Raw genomic sequence first — 24,214 nt, forward strand, 5'->3', positions numbered from 1 at the left:
GGGGGGAGGGGGGAGGGAGTAGAGATATTATTGATATAATACGAAACAAGAAATATTTACAACCCCACGACTAAATAGGACCCATTGAACAACCCGAAAGGGGCAGGCTTGGAAATTAAAAGTGTATTCCAATTCATACAACTGATAACCTTTAGTCATAGAGGATAACATACATAGATCAAATGGAAGAACATGAATATGATTCACAATCAAAATAACCAAAAGCTCTAGCTAGTTTAACTCACCAACACAACACTCAACAAGAAGATCTTGAGCATCTCTTGCAACACGAACATCTGGTGGTAGCATTTCCTTAATGATCTTGAACATAGTAGCTGGAATTAAGTGAGATTTCACATGAACAACCTCAGCCAGAAAAGAAATTTTTTTGTGGGAGAGAGAGAGAGAGAGAGAGAGAGAGAGAGAGAATACATGGGCAACCAATTAAATCAGTTCAAGAAGCTTTTAGTGCATGTGGATACAACCAATATTGTATATGTGTGCCCCTTATATGACTTTCACATATCAAAAGTGAGCCACAATATCTAAAACAAATGACTTGTTCTGTTACAAGAGCTGCTAAAGTTATGAGGTTGAATATATGGAACTAATCATTTTTTTTCTTTCGTTGGGAGCCCCCTGGGATGAAGACAGGATCAATTCCAGTATGTGGTGACAACAGGCCAGTGCCCTTACCAGTAGCATCAGCAGGCACCTTGAATATCCAGTTAGCTACTAATCAAAAGAAAACCTCTTCTAACTTCTATGAGATATAATAGAAAGTTTTGCACAAACATTCCTTGGCCACCATCCTCTAGTATTTGGTTGGAAAATGGCAGAGGCAATCAGCACTCCAAAGCCTTTAAACAAGGTGATATTACCACACGTTGCTTGCAGAATCATTATGAACTAGCGGTAAGGCATTAAAAACAGGATGGAAAGATAAAAGGTCTACAAAGAACCAGTGAGTAGCCATAACTTCTGCTCAGAAGTTAGATGACAAACAACTTCAAAGATAATATTTCTCACAGAATTTCAGTTTAAAATTTACAAAACCTCAGGACTTTCAAACATATACAAACTTGGTTATTCCCATGAAGGCAAGAACATGTCTGAACCTATAAGGGATACATATGATGTTGCTATCTTGAATAATTACTGTTGTACACAATATCATTCCCAGTAAAGGAATAATACCAGATAATAATCTAGCTTTGATCATACGGGTTCCAAATGTGTGTCCAATCTGGCAAACATTTGTACCAAATGCTCTGCCTTACATACAGAATGAGAAAACAAAAATACTTCTACTACCATTTTTCCCTTTTCCCTGGAGATTTCCTCACTGTAAGTCTGTAACTAGTATAAATTAGTTACTGAATTAAACCACAGCTTAACCTCGCTGTCAATTATTTACAATGTAACAATGAATTTTTCTCCTCTAATAAAAAATATAATGGATCAAGGGATGAAATTATGAACTATAAATGACATGTATTTGATCCATCAAACAATCAGAATTCAAATAAGCGAAAAATCAGAAGCAGCAAAGAGAAGTACTTCACAAATTCAAAGGCTCATGCGTCAAATGGGAAAAATAAGAGCTAACCTTTTGGAAGCGAAACGTCTTCTTTCGATTTCCCAACGATGTCCATCGGTTCCATAGGGCGAAAACCTGCAAAATTAAAGAATTACCCATTACTACAGAAAAACAAAAAAAATAACAGATCTATAGATCAGAAAAGAAAAATTTTTCTTCGTCTTACCCAATCGTTTAAATGAAAGAAACAAATCGAGTGTACAAGAACCCCGAAATCGACAAAGAGAAAGATAGAGAGGGGAGAAATATTGAACCCAATCAATCAATCATAGAAAACCAGTTTGAAATCTAACATGAAGAAAAGAGTTGCAGAAAAATCACAAAAACGAAGAATCATCATCTGTAAAGAGATATTAAAAGAGGAAGATTTGAGGACGAGAGAAGCGGATCGCAGGCGATTAGGGCACAGAGAACAGGAAAGTTGGGGGCGAGATGGATTTGTTCGTGAAATTACATAAGTACCCATTTCTTTTTCGCTTAATTATTTTGGAAACAATAATCCCCACGACAGTGTGGAGATCCTTTCCCATGCCATTTTCTCGTCCATAAGATCTTCAAGAATGGAAATTCTCGTATTCCGTATGTACATGTTCCTGCGGCTTAGATGAATATATTTGTATATATCACAAATTATATAAACAGTTTTATGTTCCTATTAATAAAATATCCCATTTTTCTTCGCTCTTTCGGAATCGGTATCTTAAACAGTCAGTTCACTAAACCTAAACCCTCTACCAAGAAGACAAGTAGATCCATCAGTGTGATCCAGCGAGCTATCATGCTTTTTACGGCTTCAAGCCTACATAGATCAGGTTGTTTTGTTTGGAGGGTGATCAATGGGATCTCTCAGTTCAGCTATGGTTTTTATTCTTTTGCTTTTGTCTAATTTGAATTCCTCATGTCATGAAGACCAGCCAAGCAAAGGCATAGGGTACCTAACGTTTCAAAAAATTATAGCTATGATACCCAAAACTTCACAAAATAGAATAAGAGGAGGAACATCTCACGAAGCATTGGGTACATTAGCTATAATTTCTCGAAACATTGTGTAATATGTTTCATTTACCCAAAAAAGACATCACATTGATGGATTGGGGATCATATCTGGTTGCATGGTCACTACACTAATGCGGAAGAGAGGCGCACAAGCATTCACAAGGGGGTATTATGATCTTTTGCCATGAAATTGGATCCGTTGTATGTATGATCACTTGATTGTACAAGTCAACATCCAACACATGTCTTACTTTCTACCATTACAAGGATGAGGAAGGACATATTTGAAAAAAAAAAATAATAGGTGTTGAGTACTAACTCGTACAATTAAGTGATCTTATGAACAACTAATACTTTTTCTTTCGTCACCCCTTATGTTTCTTTCTGACTTTACCGTGCCTTGTTGATGAAATCATTTTCTCTTTTTTCTTTTTTACGTGGTGAAATCATTTCTCATGACTACGAATAGTGTGACGTGCATGGGAATCCTTTCCTTTAATTTATTGGGAAAATGAACTATGTCCTAGATTATACGGTATGCTAGTGGATGCCTCCTTGAGTATACCGCTTTCCTTTCCCTTTTAAAATAATATGTTTTCTCCTTTATTAGGAGAGAGATAAACCCAAGGCCCGCTAGCATATCCTATACTCTAAAATAATGGAATATGATTGTACGAAATTACCCCACCACCCTTATGAAATCAAAGTTCCCCCTCGGCTACTGGGTAGGGATTTCTAATCCGTCATTAATATTGTCAGTTTCTTTTTTTATGGTAAATGATTTTTTATTTATTTATTTTGGTAGAATTTGGTGAATGTTTATTAATATTCATCTTCCATCATTTAAAGTAAAAAGTCAACTCGTAACCATCGCCCTTGCCCCTCAGTCCATTATCCGACCTAATCTGACAAAAATATTTTAATCCAATGGTTATTAATCAATTCATCATAGGCCTTTCATAGGAAAGTCGAAGCTTTGGCTGAATATGGGTTGGGCATCTTCTGGGCCGTTCCTTCTTACATATGGGCTTGGTGACGTGCTAATGTTACTATCCATTTTATATTGTATTATAATGATAACTAGTAAAACTGACACGTGCAAATGCACGTGTGGTTCCTGCATTGGATGCAATATAAAAAACAAAAAATAATTTCAACATGTAGAAAAATTTAGCTTTCTGGTTACCACAGAGAGAGAGAGAGAGAGAGAGAGGTGGACTTGGATCCATTTGATAACATGAGAGTGAAGAAACATAAATTCATACCAATTTGAAAGGTTTTTTTTTTTTTTAATTTGAAACGATTGGTTGTTTATATATCTAAAACCTTCTTTCTCACTCTACACTTTTCCCTGCGAAGTGATGGGCACATCAATCAAAACAAAGGATAAACTACTAATAATGGTTAGATGACTAATGCTATAATCGTCATGGTCATCATAACATCATCAAGATAAGCCAAAGCTTGCTTGATTTGGATTTATATACTTTAGCTCCCAATATATTCTTTTTGATTGATAAATCAAATTGCAAAATTTTCTAAGTAAGAAAAATGATAAATATACAATTACAATAGGGAGCCAGCAAGGAGCACAAACAACTGAAACTATTTATTATACTAATAATAAATTAAAAAAAGGTACAATAATGAACAAAAACAACTCAAACTATATATTGAAAAATTTAAATTTACAAACAAAACAATTTCCAAATCTTTAGAAAAAAATTTCATCATTGGACTCCTTTCAAAGAGGTTGATCCCTCCAAATGTTGAGATTACGCCTGGAAAGCCAAATCCCTCACATATGGAACTCCAACATTAGATGCCCCTCATCGAACCTTTTAAATCTTTGAGATGAAGGGAAAATAGACAAAAAATTCATTCATATGAACCGTATGTAGAATCCAAGTAACTCTCTCAAATAAAGTAAGCCTTGAAGCTTGAATGGATTTCTAAATCCCTATACTCATATTCTTGTAGAATCCAATTGAAAAATTGTCTACAAAAATTATGCATGCAACAAAGACAAAGTTGTATTTAGGACTATCTAGACAATCAAGTCCAAGAACTTAGTTATTTTATTTTATAGACACTTAATCTAACTGATGATCAAAATTGAAAGAATAGATAATTGAAACTCAAAAACAATTCTAGAGTATGGTCAAGTTAAAGAACAAATTAATGTATGCAAATAACTGATCTATATAAAATGGTTATGAAAGAGAGCATCAAATATAAAGTTTCAGAACGGGAAATCTAACTTGTGCTAGAGTTTTGATCTGGAACAATATAAACAGAAAAACAGAACAAAATTTAAGAGGGGAAATACAAAGCTCCTCCGTTGAAGACCTTCTACATCAACAGAACTATTCCTGCACACTAAGACCAGAGTGCTCTAAACCTATAATAAAAAAAAAAAAAAAAAAAAAAAAAAAAAAAATGTAATTCAGTGTAAGTAACTATGGAAAATCAGTGATGGATTGGAAAGGTGGAAATGCACATTTGCTTTTCTCCAAATCAAAACTGTGTTTGAGAGAGAGAGAGAGAGAGAGAGAGAGAGATAGTCCCTGTAAAAAAAAAGGTACAAATTCAATTAGAGAGGGAAAGAGGGTTGAAGATGCAATAAGTCAAGAGATTATAGAAAGGCAAGTTGGGTCGTGTTAGCCAAAGACAGGAAATTCTCCATAAAAATTGTTATTGTTAATCCTCTCGATCCAATTCAAAGCTCATGATTAGATTCACACAAAAAAATCTCAAAATGCAAATTCCTAATGAGACAGAAACTAAGAAAGTTCAAAATTAGGAAAAAGAGAAACAGAAGGGACAATGGTAGTGTTTCAGCTCACCAATTTTCCTACTTAAAGGTATTGGAGCTTTTGCATCTGGCTCAATGAAGATGGAATTTTACCAGTGAAAAAATTATTTGAAAGATCAAGTGTCTGAAGTTGAAAGAGCCTCCCTAGCTCTCCTGGAATTGGTCTTGATATGTTATTGTTCTGTAATAGCCTGCAGAATATATAACCCAAAATGAAATTCATTGAACAAGAAGTTTCAAAGCATTCACTATATTGTGTTTGTGTGATTTCCGACACTTTATAGACAGTAGTCAAGTTCACTATACTTGGAGAAAGAGTCTCAGATAAGTCATGACTTGGAATTCCTTTGCAACAAGACCATACATAACTTCAAATAAGTCTTCTGCATCTATTTTTTTTCTCATGCAAAGACTCCTGATTCTCCTATTATTATTACTTGTTAAAATCACTAATGAAGCAAACTATTTTTTTCAATTTTAATTATATATCCTATTATGTCTTCTTAAATCACAAGCAAAGCTGGTTTTCTACAGTTGTACTTACAGTACAATGACCAGACTCTCAGAAGAACAAGGACCATAGACCAGCCACATGGGTGAACAGAATCTCCATCCCAATCTTCTAGAACACCATGAGGATCCTCCAAGGAAGCTTTAATATCCATCAAAGCTTGAACTACAATGGACATGAAAAATTTGAGAAAACAAGCATGCATGCTATAGGGACAGAGAAAAGCAGGGAATAATTCAAATCACCTTCAAAGTTGACACCTTTTGGGAGAAAGCAAGCAAGTTGGGTCTGGTCAATGATTGATTTTTTAAGTTATGGCACACTTCCAATTCACATTGTTGGGAAACATGTCCTCACTCCTTGCTATGTTTTGGTGTTAACAAACAAACATACGTCTTTAACTTGGTTTGATAAAATTTGATTAGCTTGAAGAAAGTGTAATTAGTTTGAAAAAACACTTAGAAGGTCGAATCAAGACATCAAGGTTTGAACTTATGCAGACATGACTTGCAGCTTAAAGACATTCAAGACCCAAGATAATAAAGACATTCAAGATCGAAGATGAAGACATCAAGACCCATAATGATGAAGATATCAAGACCCAAGATGAAGACCATAGGATAGAGAATATATTTTGTAATTTGTACACACATTGCATACGCACGCACCTCATGCATCATACTAGAATGACCTTAGGTGGTAGAGTGCAATAAGCTCTAGTAAAACTCTGTGAAAACAGATTAACCTGACTCAAGGGCATTTGGGGCAATCTTAAATTCGATATCAGGAGATGAAACCTTCATAGAAGTTGTAGGAAATTGAGTCATGATTCCAGCGCAACTAATCTCAGGTCAATCCGAGGTCGGACCGAAAATTTATGCTCAAAACACTGATGACTGGTCAGTATGACAACATTCTGTCAAAACAGTCTGTCATGTTGGCGGTCGACCGGATGGAAGCCCCGGTCGATCGGAACCATCTGAGACCATAGCCGGTCGATCGGTGGTGCCTCCCTCGAAAAGCTCCAATGGCTAGTTTTTTACCTCAACAGCTCTTTCCGGTCGATCGGCTACCGATGGCGATCGACTGGTGGTCCCAGAATTCAACCATTAGAGCCTGATTTCCTGCCTAAAATGCTTCACTAAGCTCACCTATAAATACTCAAACCACTCTTAATTAAATATGAATTAAGAGAGAGCATTAAGAGCATTATTGTAAGCATTCAAGAGTCATTAAGACTATTCTATCCTACTTGAGTTGTTCGATTACTCTAATCCCAACAAAAGGCTCAAGTCTCAATCAAGTCCTTCACTCTCTCCTGTGCAAGTCAAAGCCATAAGAGAGGACTTTATAAAAGGTGCATCATTCATCTCTCATTCTTATCATTTGTACCACACTTGAGATATTCCTCTTATTCCACTACTTCTTATTTATTTCTGTTTTTACAATTCTAGACTGTACTTAGGATTGTAAGGATTCTCTTATCCTAAAAAGAGGAAGGTGTCTCTCTACCTCCAAAAGAGATTGTAAAGGTCCCTCTCTGCCTGTAAAAGAGATTTGTAAGGATACTATTATCTGTGAAAAAGATTGTAAAGATTTTCTTCCCTACCTACCGTACTGAAAGGGAGAATTAGTGGAATACCTTACAAGAGGATTCTTGTAGGGAGTGGAATAGACTCGGATTGAATCGAACCACTATAAATCTTGTGTTGTGTGATTGTGTCTATTTTATTTATTCCGCATCGTTTTTAACTTGCAATCACACTTGGGACTTATACATCGAAAAGAGTTAATTTCCACTAGTATAACCTATTCACCCCCTCTGGGTTATTTCAATTGGTATCAGAGGGGGAGCTCAATTTATTTAGGACTATATCATCTTAAAAGTGAGTCAAAGACCATGACCACATTCCAAGAACCACTAGAAGGTATGAACGCCTCGAGACCCCCTTACTTTAATGGAGGAAAATTTTCTTTCTGGAAGTGCAGATTCAAAAGCTTTGTGTGTGGTCACAACATTCTTGTATCGAGAGCCATAGAGAATGGACCATACGCCATCACCAAAATAGTTGATGGAAAGACAGTACCGAAAGATGAAGGGGAATGGACAGCTGAAGACATCACTCTCATCCAGTACAACTTTCGTGCAATCACGTTCCTTCAGTGTGCCCTCAACGAACAAGAGTTCAACTAAGTCATAGCATGTGACATAGCTAAAGAGATTTAGGATATGCTTCTTGTCACACATGAAGGTACAACAGAGGTAAAGGAAAGAAAGGTAGACCAACTCGTTTCTGATTACGAATCCTTCTTTATGAAAGAAAATGAGTCAATAACTTCAATGTTTACAAGATTTACTGATATTGTGAACAGTCTCAAAAGTTTAGGCAAAACTTATACTAACGCTAAAAAAGTCAGGAAAATCTTAAGAGCCTTGTCTGCAGCTTGGAGACCTAAGAAAACAGCAATAAAAGAAGCCAAAGACTTGACGAAAATCTCTTTGGACTACTTGCTTGGATCTCTACAAACTCATGAAGTAGAGTTGAACGCCGACAAACCAAGTCCTAAGAACAAAAAGAGAACCATAGCTCTAAAGTCAACTCAAACTATCGAAGAAGTAAGCGATGATGAAGAAGATGAAGAATTCGATATAGAAAAAGAAATTTCACTCATCAAGAAGAAGTTCAACAAATTCCTCAAAAAGAAAGGAAGATTTCAACACAAGAACAAATCCTACGGAGACAAATCCTATGGGGAAAAAGGTAAATCTAAAATTAAAACCAAGGAAATCTCTTCTAAAAATATAGTCTGCTTTGAGTGCAGAAAGCCTGGACACTTCAGAACCAAATGCCTACATAAACCAAAGAAGAAGGCTTATGCAGCCACATAGGACTCAAATGATGAAGAGGAGAAAAGTGAATTTGGAGAAGAAGTCACCAACCTCGCCTTGATGGCCATTGGAGATGAAGAACAAGAGGTATGTCAAACTCAACCTGAATCCTTAATAAGGGACTCTAATGAGGAGCTTCAAGAAGCCTTCGAGGCCTTGTATGAAGAAAGTATCAAATTAGAGTCTGATAAGAATGAACTTGAAAAAGAGGTTGACACACTAAATAAGAGAGTGGATGCACTAACCTCAAAGGTGAGTGAACTGGAGGAAGAAAACTTCAAGTTGAACTCCACCCTCTACACCTTCACCCAAGGGCAAAGGAACCTTGACAATCTTCTTGGATCTCAAAGGAAAGGTCCAAATGAAAGAGAAGGATTGGGTTACAATGGACAAAATCCATCTAGAAGTGAGAATCCAAGAAGGGGTGACCAAAGAAAACAACTATCCACCTCTTACATTAAATGTAGTTTTTGCAAAAAGACAGGACATTCCATAAACCAGTGTCACTCCAAGAAAAAAAAGAAACCCAATTCTCAAACTAAGAGACCAACAGTTAGCCATGCCTACTATTACACGCCCCTGAGAAGGCAATATAGGTCTCAAGAAGACTCTAGGCCTATGCCTAGGTATAGAAAAACCCAACCTCAAAGAGAATACTCTATTGAGAGGCCCCAAAGACAATACCAAGGGTATGAGAACTACCCTCAAGAGACTTATAGACCACAAGGGAAATACTAAGATCAAGGATCCTATAGATTTCAAAGATACTATACTCCTCAAAGATCAAATGGACCTTATGAACATCAAAGGACCCAAAGAAACCCAAAGTCATCCCAAAGGCAAAACCAAAGACCTAAAAAGTACAAAACCATTTGGGTTCCAGTAGGAAAGTTTGACACTAACAATAGTGGACCCATGAGATTATGGGGACCAATGTACGATTAAATTTCTGTTATAGGTTTGCTTGAAGAATAAGGTGGAAGCTGAATGGGTCATCGATAGTGGATGCTCCAAACACATGACATCCAATAAGAACCTATTCTCAAGCTTACGGGACTACGACGGAGGATGGGTCTCCTTTGGAGATGACAGCAAAGGAAAAATTACTGGTATTGGAAAAATAAGACTTGGAGGTATTTCAATCTCAAATGTTTACTTGAATTATAATCTTCTAAGTGTGAGTCAGTTATGTAGCATTGGATACAAAGTAGAATTTAATGTCTCCCATTGTTGCATTAAAGATGCAAATGATAATTCAATACTAAAAGGGTCTAGGAAAAACAATATCTATGTTTGTATGCTTGACGAATCAAGTTCCTTGAATGCATGCTTGGTTTCTAACCATAGTGAGTCTTCATTATGGCATAGAAGACTTGGACATGTAAATGTCAAGTTGATTCAAACCATTGCATCCAAATATCTTGTGAGGAACCTCCCTAAAATCAAGTATGAAATAGACAATCTTTGTGATGCTTGTCAAAAAGGCAAACAAACCAAGGTCTCCCACAAGTCGAAGAATATTGTCTCTTCCTCTCGACTATTGAAACTACTTCATTTAGACTTATTTGGACCTATCAATATATCTAGTATGAGTGGTAAAAATTATACCTTTGTAATCGTTGATGACTACACTAGATACACTTGGACTGTTTTTCTGAAAAACAAAAATGATGCCTTTGATAAATTTGCAACTCTATATAATAGACTGCAAAATCAGAAAGGGTATATTGTAACCTCTGTGAGGAGTGACCATGGAGGAGAATTTGACAATATAAGTCAATTTGACTTATATTGCAACAAGCCATGGTATTAACCATAATTTCTCCGCTCCTAGAACACCTCAATCTAATGAGGTAGTTGAAAGGAAAAACAGATCATTACAAGAGACAGCTCGAACTATGCTTAATGAGTATTCATTGCCTAAGTACTTTTGGGCTGAAGCTGTAAATACAACTTGTTATGTACTAAATAGGATAATTCTCAGACCTTTACTTTCTAAGACCCCTTATGAACTGTACTTTGGTAAAATGCCAAAAGTAGACTACTTTAGAGTTTTTGGGTGTAAATGCTTCATCTTAAACACCAAAAACTATCTTGGAAAATTTGATGCAATCGAATGAAAGAATATTCTTAGGATATTCACTCAACAGTAGGGCATATAGAGTTTTTAATAAAAAGTCATTAATGGTTGAAGAATCTATGAATGTATGATTTGATGAATCATTACCTAATGACTTAAACAAATCTCTTATTGATGATGATGATATCATGATTGATGAGCTTAAGAACAAAGTTAATGATTTTTCTCTTGATGATTCAAATGATGTCACCATCGAAAAAATAGAAACACTTCCTAAAGAAGTCATCCTGCATAGGAATCATCCCTTAGAAAACATCATAGGGGATCTAGATGGAGAAATCCAAACTAGATCTAAAACCTAAGAGGTATGCAATCATACTGCATTTATCTCAGGGATCGAACCCAAGAACATAGAAGAAACACTAAAAGATAGTGATTGGATTATCGCTATGCAAGAGGAGCTTCACCAGTTTGAAAGAAGCAAGGTATGGGAACTTGTCCTAAGACCTGACCACCACACCATCATTGGTGCTAAGTGGGTCTTTCGCAATAAACTGGATGAAGATGGGAACATAGTAAGAAACAAAGTGAGACTAATTGCCAAAGGGTATAATCAGCAAGAGGGAATAGACCATAGTTGTCAAGGCGACGCCTAGGTGTCCAGGCGGTTTGCCTGGGGCCTAGGCGACAGTCGTCTTATTGCACTGCATGTCGCCTTGTGTTTTGGCACTTATTTATGTCAAATATCATTTAAGTAAATGCTTTTTATATTTATTATTTCATTTACTTAAGATATTATTCATAAATAAGCAAATACCCTCTATTTGAATCCAATAAAAATAGTTTTAAAATTAAATTCCAAAAGGATACAAAGTCAATCCCTCAGTCCAAGAAGAAAAAACTAGATTTTGGTTATAGGGGCAATTTTCAACTTTTAAATACTGGAGTTTTCCTCAATTATGAAAATTTTATAAATTCTATCATATTAAAACATTGCTAAAAACCAAAAGTCCGGTAAAATTATTTTTTGTTTTGATATTCATAAAATTATTTTCATTCAGGCGATTTTAACAGCATTCGCGCACTTAAAAATAAGTTTGACCGGAGCATAACTTTGTCATTACAACTTAGATTTAAGTAATCTTAGACTTGTTGGAAAGCTGATTTTATATTATAACTGATACAAAAAGTCTCATGTAAAAATAATATCATTTGACCAGTCAAACTTATTATAGAACCAGAGCATTTCTCTAAATTTTGATTTTTTATAACTTAATATGACTTAATGTCAATTTTTTATGATTTAATATGGCTAAATGTTGATTTTTAATGACTTGATGTTGCTTAATCTTGATTTTTTATGATACAAGATATATATAGCTTACTAAATAATGTTAGAAAATAGGAAAAATAAAAAATAACAATTGCTCGCCTTGTTCGCCTCAAGGTGTGCGCCTTCTCACCTAAGCACTTAGACAACCCTCCACCGCCTTGGTTCGCCTTAGCACCGTGACAACTATTGAATAGACTATGATGAAACCTATGCACCAGTAGCAAGGTTAGAGTCTATTAGAATGCTACTAGCTTTTGCATGCCATAAGGACTTTAAATTATACCAAATGGATGTCAAAAGTGCCTTCTTGAATGGATACATTCAAGAAGAGGTATATGTAGCTCAACCCCTTGGTTTTGAAGGCCTTAAGTTTCCAAACCATGTCTATAAACTTGAGAAAGCCCTGTATGGCCTCAAACAAGCCCCTAAAGATTGGTATGAGAGATTAAGTACTTTCTTGATAGAAAATGGCTTCTCAAGGGGGAGGATTGACACAACCCTATTCGTGAAAAACCTGAAGAATGACATACTCATTGTTCAAATCTATGTAGATGATATCATCTTTGGCTCAACCAACGAAAAAATGTGTACTGATTTCAGTAGTAAGATGAGCAATGAATTTGAAATGAATATGATGGGAGAGTTAAATTTCTTCCTTGGACTTCAAATAAAACAAACTGATAATGGAATTTTCATAAACCAAAGCAAGTACACTAAGGAGCTGCAAAAGAAATTTGACATTAACAGTAAAAAATCTTCAGACACCCCCGATGAGCTCATCCTTGAAACTAACCAAGAATGATGATGGCAATTCTGAGGATGTAACTAGATATAGAGGCATGATTGGGAGTCTTCTATATCTAACGGCAAGTAGACCTGACATCATATACAGTGAATGTGCATGTGCTCGGTTTCAAACTAATCCTAAAAAATCTCACCTCACAGCTGTAAAAAGAATTTTTAAATATTTGAAAAGCACATGATGTTGGGTTATAGTACCCCCAAAACCAACCCCTCGACTTGGTCAGCTTTTCAAATGCTGATTTCGCAGGCTGCCATATCGACAGAAAGAGTACCAGTGGTACTTGTCACTTTCTCGGCTCTTGCCTTGTCTCTTGGTTTAGCAAGAAACAAAACTCTGTTGCTCTACCACCGAAGCTGAATATGTTGCAGCTGGTAGATGTTGTGCCCAAATCCTTTGGATGAAGCAAACTCTCCAAGATCTTGGAGTGAGTTTCGAATCTTGCCCAATCATGTGCAATAACACCAGTGCCATAAACTTGAGTAAAACCCATTTTACACTCAAGGGCAAAGCACATTGATATTCGACACCACTTTCTACGAGACATCATTCAAAATGGCGATGTTTCTCTAGAATACATTGAAACCGAGAAACAACTCGTAGATATATTCACTAAACCACTAGGTGAAGAGCGTTTTAGCTTCCTAAGGAAGGAGCTTGGCATTTGCAACCCGTTTGGTTGAATGAATAAACATTCTTTTATGCATATTTATTCCAAAAGCCCAGACTCAAAAAACCCTTTCAAAATTCACAATTTCCAGGTTTTCAGGCAATTTTGGAGTCTTCCGGTCGACCCCTCAAACCTTCCGGTCAACCGCCTCTGACCGAAAGGATTACAGGTCGACCACCACAATCTACCGGTCGACCGACGCCGCAGAAAAATCGATTCCGAACTCCTTTCAAATCAATTTTTTGAACCATTGTGTCTCATTTTAAAAAACCCTTTTTGGCATAAAGCCCTATTTTGACTATTCCTCTCCCAAAACCCTAGCTTAGAACCCATTTCTAACCTAGATCTCTCAAAATCCTCTCCCTTCCCTCTCAAAAACCCTTGCATCTCTTCTCTTCTTACGCCCTTCATCATCATGAACTCTCATCGCCCCGACAGAGCCAAGAAGACTGTAGCTCAGAAGGGAAAAAGGAAGGCCTCTGACAAAGATATCTGGTTCTCCTCCTCCATTACTTAAAAATCATGGGATCTCTACATCTCTCGAAACATAGAGCGAGGTAGAACCATCAATTCTGACTCTTTGTCCAGGTATGACATCAAAGACCTATTTGATGCTTTGGGTTGGGGCAACATTCTCAAACTAGAGTTCAACTATTATCCCCACCTTGTCAAAATGTTCTTTTGCAACCTTGCTTTCTCTGGTGAAGGTGACAACCTTCTAGTCCATTCCTATGTTAAGGGAGTTCCTATAGATATAGACATTTTGATATTAGGAGAAATCCTAGACATCTCTGTGGTAGGGGACCTCAAGTACTACCAACCCAAGACCTATATAGAACAATTCATGGATGTTGACTGTGTGTACTCTAGCATCATGAAGGAATATGCTAATACTCACAAGATTAAGGCTAAGGAACTCACTGATATAGGGAGGATTGTAAATCTCATCATCTCCTACAACATCCTACCAAAGAGTGATCATAGAGATGAAGTCTCCCCATTTCATGCTTATCTCACCTACTGTGTTTGCAAGACTGTGAGCATCAACCTTCCTTACATTCTACTCAAAACCATGATTATCCATGGTGATAGACTTCAAAAGGGAAATCTTCCCTATGGAAGGATGATTTCCCAAATCCTGGACCACTTTCATGTGGATTTTTCTGGTGAATCATTTGAACATTTTCCTCAAGAGATCAATCTTTCTACTATTCGCAATATGCACCTTCTTCCCAAGCAGACCACTAGCTCCAAAAAGACTGATGCTAGACCCAGCTAGCCATAACAACAAGGAAGTGATGATACGTCAGCCTATGCGATCATTGCCGATCTTTAGAAGGTTGGGAACATTATCCTTGCCCAATTGGTGAAGATGGAAAGAAAGCAGAATGAGATTCTCAAGCTCCTACGCAAAGACGAGGAAGATGAATATGACGGAGAAGAAGAAGAAGAGGAGGACACAGATGATGAGGATGCAAAGGATTAGGAGTCCTTACTCCTTTTATATAATCTTACTAAACTCTTACTCTGTTTTTATCTTGTGGAACTTAGTCTTTGTTTTAGTCTTTTATGTTACTTTTTGCTGAAATACTCTGAGATACAAAGTTGAACCTATGGTAATTTTCTATGTTATGTTAGTTTAATTTTTCTTTGGCACATACTCAGGGGGAGCATTTTAATAACTTGTGTAGTTTTGATTCCGTTTTTACTGTTGACAAAAGAGGGAGAAACATTTATAAACATCTATCTTTATAGTATCTATCTTTGTTGGAATGACAAGTATCTATCACTGAATTAAAATATCTTATTGAACTTTGCACTGTACTACTGTCATTTCTTGTATTTGGTAATATTGCTTGTGTTTGTTTGTCATCACCAAAAAGGGGGAGATTGTTGGGAAACATGTCCACACTCCTTGCTATGTTTTGGTGTTAACAAACAAACATACGTCTTTAACTTGGTTTGATAAAATGTGATTAGCTTGAAGAAAGTGTAATTAGTTTGAAGAAACACTTAGAAGGTCGAATCAAGACATCAAGGTTTGAACTTATGCAGACATGACCTTAAAGCTTAAAGACATTCAAGACCGAAGATGAAGACATCAAGACCCATAATGATGAAGATATCAAGACCAATGATGAAGATATCAAGACCCAAGATGAAGACCATAGGATAGAGAATATATTTTGTAACTTTTACACACATTGCATATGCACGCACCTCATGCATCATACTAGAATGACCTTAGGTGGTAGAGTGCAATATGCTCTAGTAAAACTCTGTGAAAACAGATTAACCTGATTCAAAGGCATTTTGGGTAATCTTAAAGTCAGTATCAGGAGATGAAACCTTTATAGAAGTTGTAGGAAATTGAATCCCGATTCCAACGCAACTAATCTCAGGTCAATCCGAGGTCGGATCAAAACGTTATGGTCAAAACATTAATGACTGGTCAGTATGACAGCATTCTATCAAAACAGAGCATGTCATGTTGGCGGTCGACCGGCTGAAAGCCCCGGTCGATCGGAACTATCCGAGACCATAGGCGGTCGATCAGCTGAAAGTCCTGGTCGACCGATGACTACCTGGAAGTGCCCCAACGGCTATATTTTTCCTACAACGGCTCTTGGTGGTCGACTGGCTACCGATGGCGGTCGACCGGTGGACCCAGAATATGTCCGTTAAAGCCTGATTCCCTGCCTAAAATGCTTCACTAAGTTCACCTATAAATACCCAAATCACTCTTAATTAAATATTCATTATGAAAGAGCTTTAAGAGCATTGTTGCAAGCATTAAAGAGTCATTAAATTTATTCTATCCTACTTGAGTTGTTCGATTACTCTAATCCCAACAAAAGGCTCAAGTCTCAATCAAGTCCTTCACTCTCTCCTATGCAAGTCAAAGCCATAAGAGAGGACTTTACAAAAGATGCATCATTCATCTCTCATTCTTATCATTTGCACCACACTTGAGATATTCCTCTTATTCCATTACTTCTTATTTATTTATGTTTTTACAATTCTAGATTGTACTTAGGATTGTAAGGATTCTCTTATCCTAAAAAGAGGAAGGTGTCTCTCTACCTCCAAAAGAGATTTTAAAGGCGCCTCTTTGCCTGTAAAAGAGATTTGTAATGATACTCTTATTCGTGAAAAAGATTGTAAAGGTTTTCTTCCCTACCTACCGTACTGAAAGGGAGAACTAGTGGAATACCTTACAAGAGGATTCTTATAGGGAGTGGATTAGACTCGGATTGAGTCGAACCACTATAAATCTTGTGTTGTGTGCTTGTGCCTATTTTATTTATTCCGCATCGTTTTTAACTTGCAATCACACTTGAAACCTATACATCGAAAATAGTTAATTTCCACTAATATAACCTATTCACCCCCTCTAGGTTATTTCACACTTTACACTCTGATCACTAAGATTGAGATCAGTTCCAATGTAATAAGTAACTATGTAAGGTAGCAAAAAACCTGGGTTTGGTAACATTGTAAAGCCAAAGCTACCACAATCATAGTTGTCATGGCGTCGCCTAGGCGGGGATTTGGCGTCCTGGCTGAAAAAGAAGTTTATGGCAGTGCTATGATTTACGTGACTCACAAATGGCTGTCGCCATTGGCTGATAGGCGTCGCCATGGCACCGCCATGGACTCTAGGTCACGCCTAATTCACTAGGTGGTCGATATTTTGTAAAATGCAGGGTGCTTTTGATAAGGCTGTGTTGATTTTTGATATCTGATATTGCTTAATGTTGATTTTATATGTTATAGGGTATATATTATAGGCTTGTAGCATGCTAAATAACTTTAGAAAATAGGGGAAATAAAAAAGTAGCATACTAAATAACTTTAGAAAATAGGAAAAATAAAAAATGACACATGGGCAATTTGACCGCCATGACAACGCCATAATGGGCGATGCATCGCCAAATCGATTAGCCACCCCTCCACCGCCTTGGATCGATTTGATGCCGTGACAACTATGACCACAATATTCTCTTTTTTGACAGGTCATAACATAGAAAACAAGAATAATGAATGAATTATAGTTGCTAGTGTTGATAGCCCAATTACTTTTTCAGAAAAGTCTTCAAAAATTGACAGCTAGTCATATAAGATTATTCTAAGAGAAACATGACTTGCATACTTTAACCAATCCACAGTGATCATTGTCTTAGTACTTGTTTGAATAATCTTGATAGACACTTTTATTCCTCTCCAAAACAATATGCACAAGACCATATTCGAGAGAATAAATCTGCACATGACAAAAAAAAAGAAAGAAAAAGAGAGAGAATAATATTAAGAAGAAAATCATATATCAGTTAACAATATTTCTCCAATTAATTGTTACATACAGAGGAACAAACCATGAATTAACTTCACATGCCTCAGAGGGGAAAAGGGACCTAAATGGGAGCCAATCTAAATAAAACAAAGTATCCACTTCTTGCTGTCTTCATTGCACTGAGCTTTCCTTTGGTGCATGTCGGCTACAGGTTTCACTTCCTCCACAGTTTCTTCTGTTATCTGATAAACAAAAACCCAACATTTCAATAACATCATGCACCATTGCATCATTACAACACAACAACTGCAACATATCCAGAAGACAAAACCCAGATAAAGTCACAGACCTCTTTGGACATGAGAGTCTTGGGGATGATCCTGAAGCAAAATAGTAATAAACAAGTGAAAAAGCAGGGGAGAAGCAGAGAAGAACAAGAGAAGTGGAAAAATTCCATGAATGGTATTCTTCTTGGCAACTATGGTTCCTAAATTTTAAAACTTAACATATGAGTGAGTGAGTGAGTGAGAGAGAGAGAGAGAGAGAGAGAGAGAGAGAGAGAGAGATGTACCGGTCACATCAAACAAAAAAAGATGAAGAGGATTTTCCTTTCTCTGCAATGCAAAATGGCAAGTTATAAAGAGATGTGAGAGAGAGTATTTCCAAAATAGATTATAAATAATACGCAAAGGTACCTTATTTCCGGATGTGAGAGAGAGTATTTTAAAATAGAGAATGAATCTTAACAAAAGTTGTTAGTGATTCTAAATCCTAGAATCATTTGAATTACCTATAGTGTATAGAATACAAGAATGAATAATGGAAAGAAATCAATCACATACCCATTGAGCTTGAATAAAGTCCCTAAATCAAGGTTGACGCTTGTACTACGAATTATGATGAAGAACTACGCAATATGGGTCTTTCTATTGAGATCTTCTGCGGCCTCTTACTATGGGATCTTCTCTCTGTCTCTACACTAGCTCTGTGAGAAAGTAGTGCTCCCAAAATATTATTATGAAAAGTAATAGCTGCAGCGATCGTCAGTATTCTATATATAATAGAATTCCTAAACCCTAATCCATTCCCACAATAGAATAGGGCTAGAAGTTTCCTAATTAGAGTGGTCCTTATTCTCTTGGGCCCAATGGGTCAATCAATATCAGTTAAGCCCACATAAGAGTCCTAAAAATCTCCCACTTGGGCTACACTGATACTGATGTCTTCCCATTGACATCTGGCCAAATAATCCCAAGATTGAATACCACTCAAAACAAACTTTGATCTAATCAATAATCTCCATCGTTGAACAATAGTAGAAAATACACCTCAATATACAGCATATAACTATCTAATGTTACAGACAACAGAAAATTATCAATTCAAATCGCCTGGAAACATAGATATAAGGAATTATATCATAACTGTGATCACATAAGATATATCCTTCCTTATAGGTCCGTTATTGATCTAAAGACCAGCCTACCTTGAAAACCTCACAGGTAGAGAACTTTGATATTAATCAATACTTAGGCAAACCGCCATTTTCTTGTATTAATATCTCACTTTGGCATACAGCCTATGGTTAACAACCATCTCCATGGATTTAGGCTAAATACCGCCATAAATCACGAAACTTGGCTAAACACCACCATTAACTGTGACATGTCAAAGTAAACCACAATAATCATACAACAATACGATGAGAGAGAATATAAATGAACACTATACTAGAAAGTAAACATCCTCAATGTAGATTGTGCTCATAATGTATGATAGAACAAAATAATGCTTATTACAATACCACTAAGGATAAGTAAACTCCCACTAAACAAGCATATCAAAAGATTCCATCACACACATGTTAGAAACATGAGTCTTAAAAATTCCCACTGGAAGAGCTTTGGTCAGAGGATCAACAACCATCTCTTCAGTAATAATATGCTCAACAGCGATCTCCCCAGTGTTGATCTTCTCGCGAACCACAAGATATTTAATCTCAATGTGTTTGGAGCTGCTAGATCTCTTGTTATTCTTTGCAAAGAAAACATCAGAAATATTGTCACACCACAAATGCAAAGGCTTAGAGATGGAATCTACAACTTTCAGTTCAGATATAAAATTCCTCAGCCACACTGCCTGCTTGGTAGCTTCATAAAGTGCCACAAACTCAGCTTGCATAGTGGATGAAGCTAAAATAGTTTGTTTGGCACTCTTCTAAGAAATAGCTCCTCCTCCCAATATAAAGATGTATCTAAAGGTAGACTTTCTATCATCAGTACACCCACTGAAGTCCGAGTCAGAATACCCCACAACTTTAAATTTTTCTGATTTACTGAACACTAGCTTGAAGTCCTTTGTCCGCTGTAAATAGCGCATGACCTTCTTGGCTGCAGTCCAATGAGCCAAACCAGCATCAGATTGAAACCTGCCAAGTACACTAATTGCAAAGGCAATGTCAGGGTGAGTACAAACTTGTGCATACATCAAACTTCCAACGGCAGAGGCATAAGGCTTGTCATTCATTGAGCTCCTCTCAATATCATTCTTTGGACATTGTTGCTTGTTCAACTTGTCTCCTTTACTGATGGGTGCTTCACCACCAGAACATTTAGATATGTTAAACCTCTTTAAAACTTTATCAAGATATGCCTGTTGTGATAGCCCAAGTAACCCCCGTGGCCTATCACGACTAATCTTGATTCCAAGCACATAACTTGCTTCACCCATGTCCTTCATTTCAAAGTTTTCTGAAAGAAAACCCTTGGTCTCCATCAATAAGGTTTTGTTGCTGCTAGCCAATAGAATGTCATCCACATAGAGCACAAGAAAGATGAAACTACTCCCACTGAGTTTCAGATATATGCACTGATCGATTGGATTCTCTACAAAACCAAAAGAAGTCACAACTCGATCAAATTTTAAGTACCATTGTCGAGATGCTTGCTTTAACCCATAAAGAGAATTTTTCAACATACAAACAAAGTCCTCTTTACCATTTTCCTCAAAACCTTCAGGTTGTCTCATGTACACCTTCTCTGACAGCTCTCCATTCAGAAATGATGTTTTCACATCCATCTGATGTAACTCTAGGTCAAAATGGGTAACAATGGCCATGATAATTCTGAATGAGTCCTTTGATGAGACAGGTGAAAAGGTTTCCTTGTAATCTATCCGCTCTCGCTGAGTAAAACCCTTTGCCACGAGTCTAGCTTTGTAGCGTTCTACTCCACCTTGAGAATCTGTCTTGGTTTTGAAAACCCACTTAGATGCAATAGCCTTACAATCCTTTGGAATTTGTACTAATTCTCATACTCCATTGTTGCTAATGGATAACAGTTCTTCCTTCATTGCTTCCACCCATTTGTCTGAATGCTTTTGATTAACTGCTTGAAGAAAAGTAACATGGTCTTCTTCTTGTCCTATGTCAAACTCACACTCATTCAAATAAGAAACATAATCAGAGTGCAGAGAAGGCTTGCGCACTCTAGTAGACCTCCTTATAGGTTCAGGTGGAAGCCTACCAATATTAGAGGTATCAGGAGGTGAAAGTGGATCTGCAATAGCAATATCTGTCCCAACTTGCAAATCATATTCAATTGGAGTTTGAGTGATTGTATCATCAGACAAGATGGGATTGAGATCAATAAGTGAATTTCTCAACTCAACAGGTGCTATCTCAGGAGTGTCATACTCCCCTTCTTCAAAAGAGAAATTACGAGGAGTTCTAAACTCTTCATTGCATTCAACAAATCTAGCATGAGTGGTCTCTACAATTTTGTGTCCTGGACCAGGACAATAGAATCTATACCCTTTAGACCTCTCTGGGTATCCCACAAAATAGCAACTTGTAGTCCTTGAGTCAAAAACTTTTTCTTGAGGGTTAAAGACATTGGCTTCTGCTTGACATCCCCACACTTGCAAGTGTCTAAGGCTAGGTATTCTGCTACTCCAGAGTTCATAGGGAGTCTTACTCACAGATTTGCTCTGATACCAATTGTTAGGACTCTTATGTGGGCTTAACTGATATTGATTGACCCATTGGGCCCAAGAGAATAAGGACCACTCTAATTAGGAAACTTCTAACCCTATTCTATTGTGGGAATGGATTAGGGTTTAGGAATTCTATTATATATATAATACTGATGGTCCCTGCAGCTATTACTTTTCATAATAATATTTTGGGAGCACTACTTTCTCACAGAGCTAGTGTAGAGACAGAGAGAAGATCCTATAGTAAGAGGCTGCAGAAGATCTCAATAGAAGGACCCATATTGCGTGGTTCTTCATCATAATTCGTGGTACAAGCGTCAACCTTGATTTAGGGACTTTATTCACGCTCAACGGGTATGTGATTGATTTCTTTCCATTATTCATTCTTGTATTCTATACACTATAGGTAATTCAAATGATTCTAGGCTTTAGAATCACTAACAATTGGTATCAGAGCCTACACTATGGTGTTAGAATCAAGAAATTATGTAAAAAAAAAAAAAGATTTGGGTTTCAATTTATGAAAATCATTATTTTACTCTCATTTAAAGATCCCGTATGGGAAAACTTTATTCACGGAAGTTGTAGAGCACAAGAAGACAATCATGGCGGTATACTGCACATTACCGGAAACCTCCAGACGCGTCGGCACGTGCCACCGAAAATCGGCTGTCGGAGGAGAGAGAAAAAAAAATTTTCAAAAAAAAAAAAAAAAGGGTGGCGAGTCATCGCCGGGTCAACTCGGAAACCCTAACGAGTTGACCCGGGATGCAGTGGGTCAACTCATGACCAACTCGGTCAAAGGTTGACCGGGTCNTTCAAATGATTATAGGATTTAGAATCACTAATAATTGGTATCAGAGCCTACACTATGGTGCTAGAATCAAGAAATTATTTAAAAAAAAAAAAAAAAAGTTTGGGTTCCAATTTATGAACATCATTATCTTACTCTAGCTTAAAGATCCCGTATAGGAAAACTTTCTTCACGAAAGTTGTAGACCACAAGAAGACGGTCGCGGCGGTATGTCGCAAGTTGTCGAAAACCTCCGGACGCGCCGGCACGTGCCGCAGAAAACCAGCTGGCGGAGGAGAGAAAAAAAATTTTAATAAAAAAAAAATGACAACAGGTTTGACCCGGAACTAATATGCCCGAACCGGATTAGACCTTTTGTCCGAACCGATTGGTTTAGATTGATTTTGATCCTTTTTTTTTTAAATTAAAAAAAAATAAAATTCTGTAACTCCAAATGGCTCGTATGGGCAAACGGTGAAGAATTTTTCACCCTGGTTTTTTATGTTGAGTCCAATTTTTCGTGCTCTTCGTTTTGATATATTATGAGCCTAGTTTTGATCAACTTTTATGGTCTGTTTTGTATAAGTTACAAGTATGGGTGTTTAATGATTCTTTATAATTTTCCTATTAATTGGAAGAAATAAAAGAAAATCAACTCATACATTACTTGCATATCAGAATATGAACTTGTTTATTCTTGGTAATGTAGTTCATGCTTTTGTTTATGAATATTTTTTTATTCATGCTTAAACAATCCCACTTTTAGTTGCCGGAATGAATTTGTAGACTATTGTAGTAAGATTGGATGGAATTCACCAAAGTGGTAAAGTTCAACCTTATTGTAATAGAACACAAATCAAAGGTCTTCTTTGTTTGAAAGGACAGAGAATAATGGTTGGTAGCAAGGTTGCTAATGTTCACCCAAAGGTGACATTATCAAAGAAAATCAAAGTTAAAGCAAGTGAAAAACAGAATAGGGATTCCTCAACCTAGAAGATGTTGTCCATCCAAAGATGGCGGTACTTTTCGAAAGTTAGAAGAAGTCTCGCAATAATAGCAGAAACTTGAGTGGACCAGTATGTTTCAGACCCAAAGGTCAGGAATGTAGTTCCGATTGACACTCTTGAAGTAATTGATAATTGAGCATGTAATGTTTAATTTTGCTAATTGTTATATGCTTATTCTTCTACATATATGTCTGTATGTTGAATAGAATATTCTTTATTGAAATATTCAACAGGATGTCTTCTAGTTTTGGTGTACTTGATATTCCTAAGCTTACTAAGGATAATTTCAACAAATGGATGGAAGACTTAGAGGTCTACATGATTCTCAATGACCTAGACCTGTGTACTAGGACCACTAAACCAGCTGAACCTATTGCAACCAGTACTCAAACTGAGAAAGGGGATTATGACAAGTGGGTCACTGCAAATA

At 36.8% G+C, this 24,214-nt stretch overlaps 1 protein-coding gene and 1 long non-coding RNA gene across 3 annotated transcripts in view; both read right to left on the reverse strand.

Moving 5' to 3' along the window:
- Positions 1–2,033, reverse strand: part of LOC122089917 (protein Dr1 homolog) — a 13,521-nt gene extending 11,488 nt beyond the window's left edge. Inside the window, exons 1-3 of the mRNA XM_042659695.1 lie at positions 1,767–2,033; positions 1,610–1,675; positions 246–335 (exon numbers count right to left, since the gene is read on the reverse strand). Of these exons, the coding sequence (XP_042515629.1) occupies positions 246–335; positions 1,610–1,664 (145 nt within the window). The 5' untranslated portion in view covers positions 1,665–1,675; positions 1,767–2,033. The remainder of the gene's footprint in view (positions 1–245; positions 336–1,609; positions 1,676–1,766) is intronic.
- A 3,140-nt stretch (positions 2,034–5,173) lies between these two features.
- Positions 5,174–18,707, reverse strand: LOC122072276. Of its 2 annotated transcripts, XR_006138370.1 has the most exons (4): positions 18,563–18,707; positions 18,074–18,371; positions 17,778–17,961; positions 5,174–5,602 (listed from the first exon to the last, which is right to left on the reverse strand). It is a non-coding gene; the product is annotated as an uncharacterized LOC122072276 (long non-coding RNA). The 2 variants fall into 2 exon arrangements; XR_006138369.1 differs by lacking the exon at positions 18,563–18,707 and having other exon boundaries at positions 18,074–18,510.
- Positions 18,708–24,214: the final 5,507 nt, after the last annotated feature.

The sequence above is a fragment of the Macadamia integrifolia genome, chromosome 2 (genome assembly GCF_013358625.1).
Source record: "Macadamia integrifolia cultivar HAES 741 chromosome 2, SCU_Mint_v3, whole genome shotgun sequence".
NCBI classification, from domain to species: Eukaryota; Viridiplantae; Streptophyta; class Magnoliopsida; order Proteales; family Proteaceae; genus Macadamia; species Macadamia integrifolia.